The 1,396-nt window shown below is 40.1% G+C and overlaps 1 protein-coding gene across 1 annotated transcript; it reads right to left on the reverse strand.

Annotated features, from left to right (window-relative positions):
- Window positions 1-276: 276 nt before the first annotated feature.
- On the reverse strand, window positions 277-1,005 carry LOC142180211 (14 kDa proline-rich protein DC2.15-like). The gene has a single exon (XM_075251161.1). The coding sequence runs from the start codon at window positions 983-985 to the stop codon at window positions 509-511; it is 477 nt and encodes a 158-aa protein (XP_075107262.1). The 5' UTR covers window positions 986-1,005; the 3' UTR covers window positions 277-508.
- Window positions 1,006-1,396: the final 391 nt, after the last annotated feature.

Here is a 1,396-nt window from a genome sequence, read left to right on the forward strand (position 1 = left end):
TATGCGTTTCTTTAGCAACATTGTCGTCCAAAAAACTAACAAAAATTACAAAGATGATTTATAGGGACGTAATTTTGTCACAATAATTTGCACACTTTACTTGTCATCAGGGGTTTGCGGACAAATTTCTTGTAAGTCTTGAGAGATCCAGTTAATTTATCAAGAAAAATTCTCTCTTTATCATTTTCTTTACTTTTTAGCGTTTTCCCTTTTTTCATTCATAACCAACCATAGTCTTAAGACCATAGACAAGTCCAACAAAATCCACAATTAATATGCTTATGAAACAGAAATTGATAGTACATATATTAATAAACATCCAAAGTACATATATAAAATCAATTGTGCTTTACGATCCTGCTATTTTATTTTGCAAGTTCGCTTATTTAGAACTGGTAGCATAACACAATTGACAAAGTGATCATAAACAAAAATTCATGCAAACGCCAAAATGACTAACATAACAAAAGCCGAATGAGGATTAATAAAATTAATCGGGTACTTCGGCTTAGCAAGTGAAGCCAGTAGGAGGATTCCTTCCACAGTTGTTGAGAACAAGGCTAAGAGAGAGTGGCACATTCAGATTTATTCCCAGCACATTTGCCCTTATGGCTGTGCACAAGCAAACTGCCGCCTCTAAATCCGCCAGCCCCGCGATCAAGCTGCAGCACGGCAAAGTTGGTGGAGAACCCACTATCACTCCCACCAATCCACCAAGTAAATTTGCACATACCCCTAACTTCAGAGCATCTCTCGGGCACCTGCCTTGTCCATTGCCACCTCCGCCGCCATTGCCCGAACCACCTCCGTTGCCGGAGCCGCCACCATTGCCCGAGCCACCAGTGTTACCACCATTGCCACCACCATTACCGGTGCTAGGAGGATTATGATGACAAGAGCCACAATCAGTTCCACTGACTATGACAAAGAAAAGGAGATTCAATGAGAGGAAAAGGGTAACTGAGGCTCTTGTTTTGGAAGCCATGATATAAGGAATCTATGGCAGAATTTCCTCCCCTCAAAAATTGTAAAGAGAAGTAATTGCAAAGATGAGATGATTGAATTGTCTGGTACTAACGTAGGGTATTTATACTGCTAGGAGGATGAATAATTTACTAACAATCCCTCCTAAGCTTAGGGGGAGATATTAAACTAGTAATGCGTGTGGTGCATGGTGTTGAAAAAAAAGTTTGTCATTGTTACTAACTCTCAACTCTTAGATGATTTGTAGTTTACAGCTCCTCTGCTGCCTTCATAGCTAGGGAACCTTCTGTTTCCCATTCTGCTTTCCTGTTTTCCATTACTTAACCAAATTATTAACCTCCACATTAGGAGATCGTCAATATCACAAGATATCAGGGCAAGGGTGGAACTAGTATGTAGATTACGGGTTCGG

This window comes from Nicotiana tabacum, chromosome 4 (genome assembly GCF_000715075.1).
Source record: "Nicotiana tabacum cultivar K326 chromosome 4, ASM71507v2, whole genome shotgun sequence".
NCBI classification, from domain to species: Eukaryota; Viridiplantae; Streptophyta; class Magnoliopsida; order Solanales; family Solanaceae; genus Nicotiana; species Nicotiana tabacum.

Coding starts and splice junctions, on each gene's coding strand:
- LOC142180211 (XM_075251161.1), bottom strand. CDS start 985: ATGGCTTCCAAAACAAGAGCCTCAGTTACCCTTTTCCTCTCATTGAAT.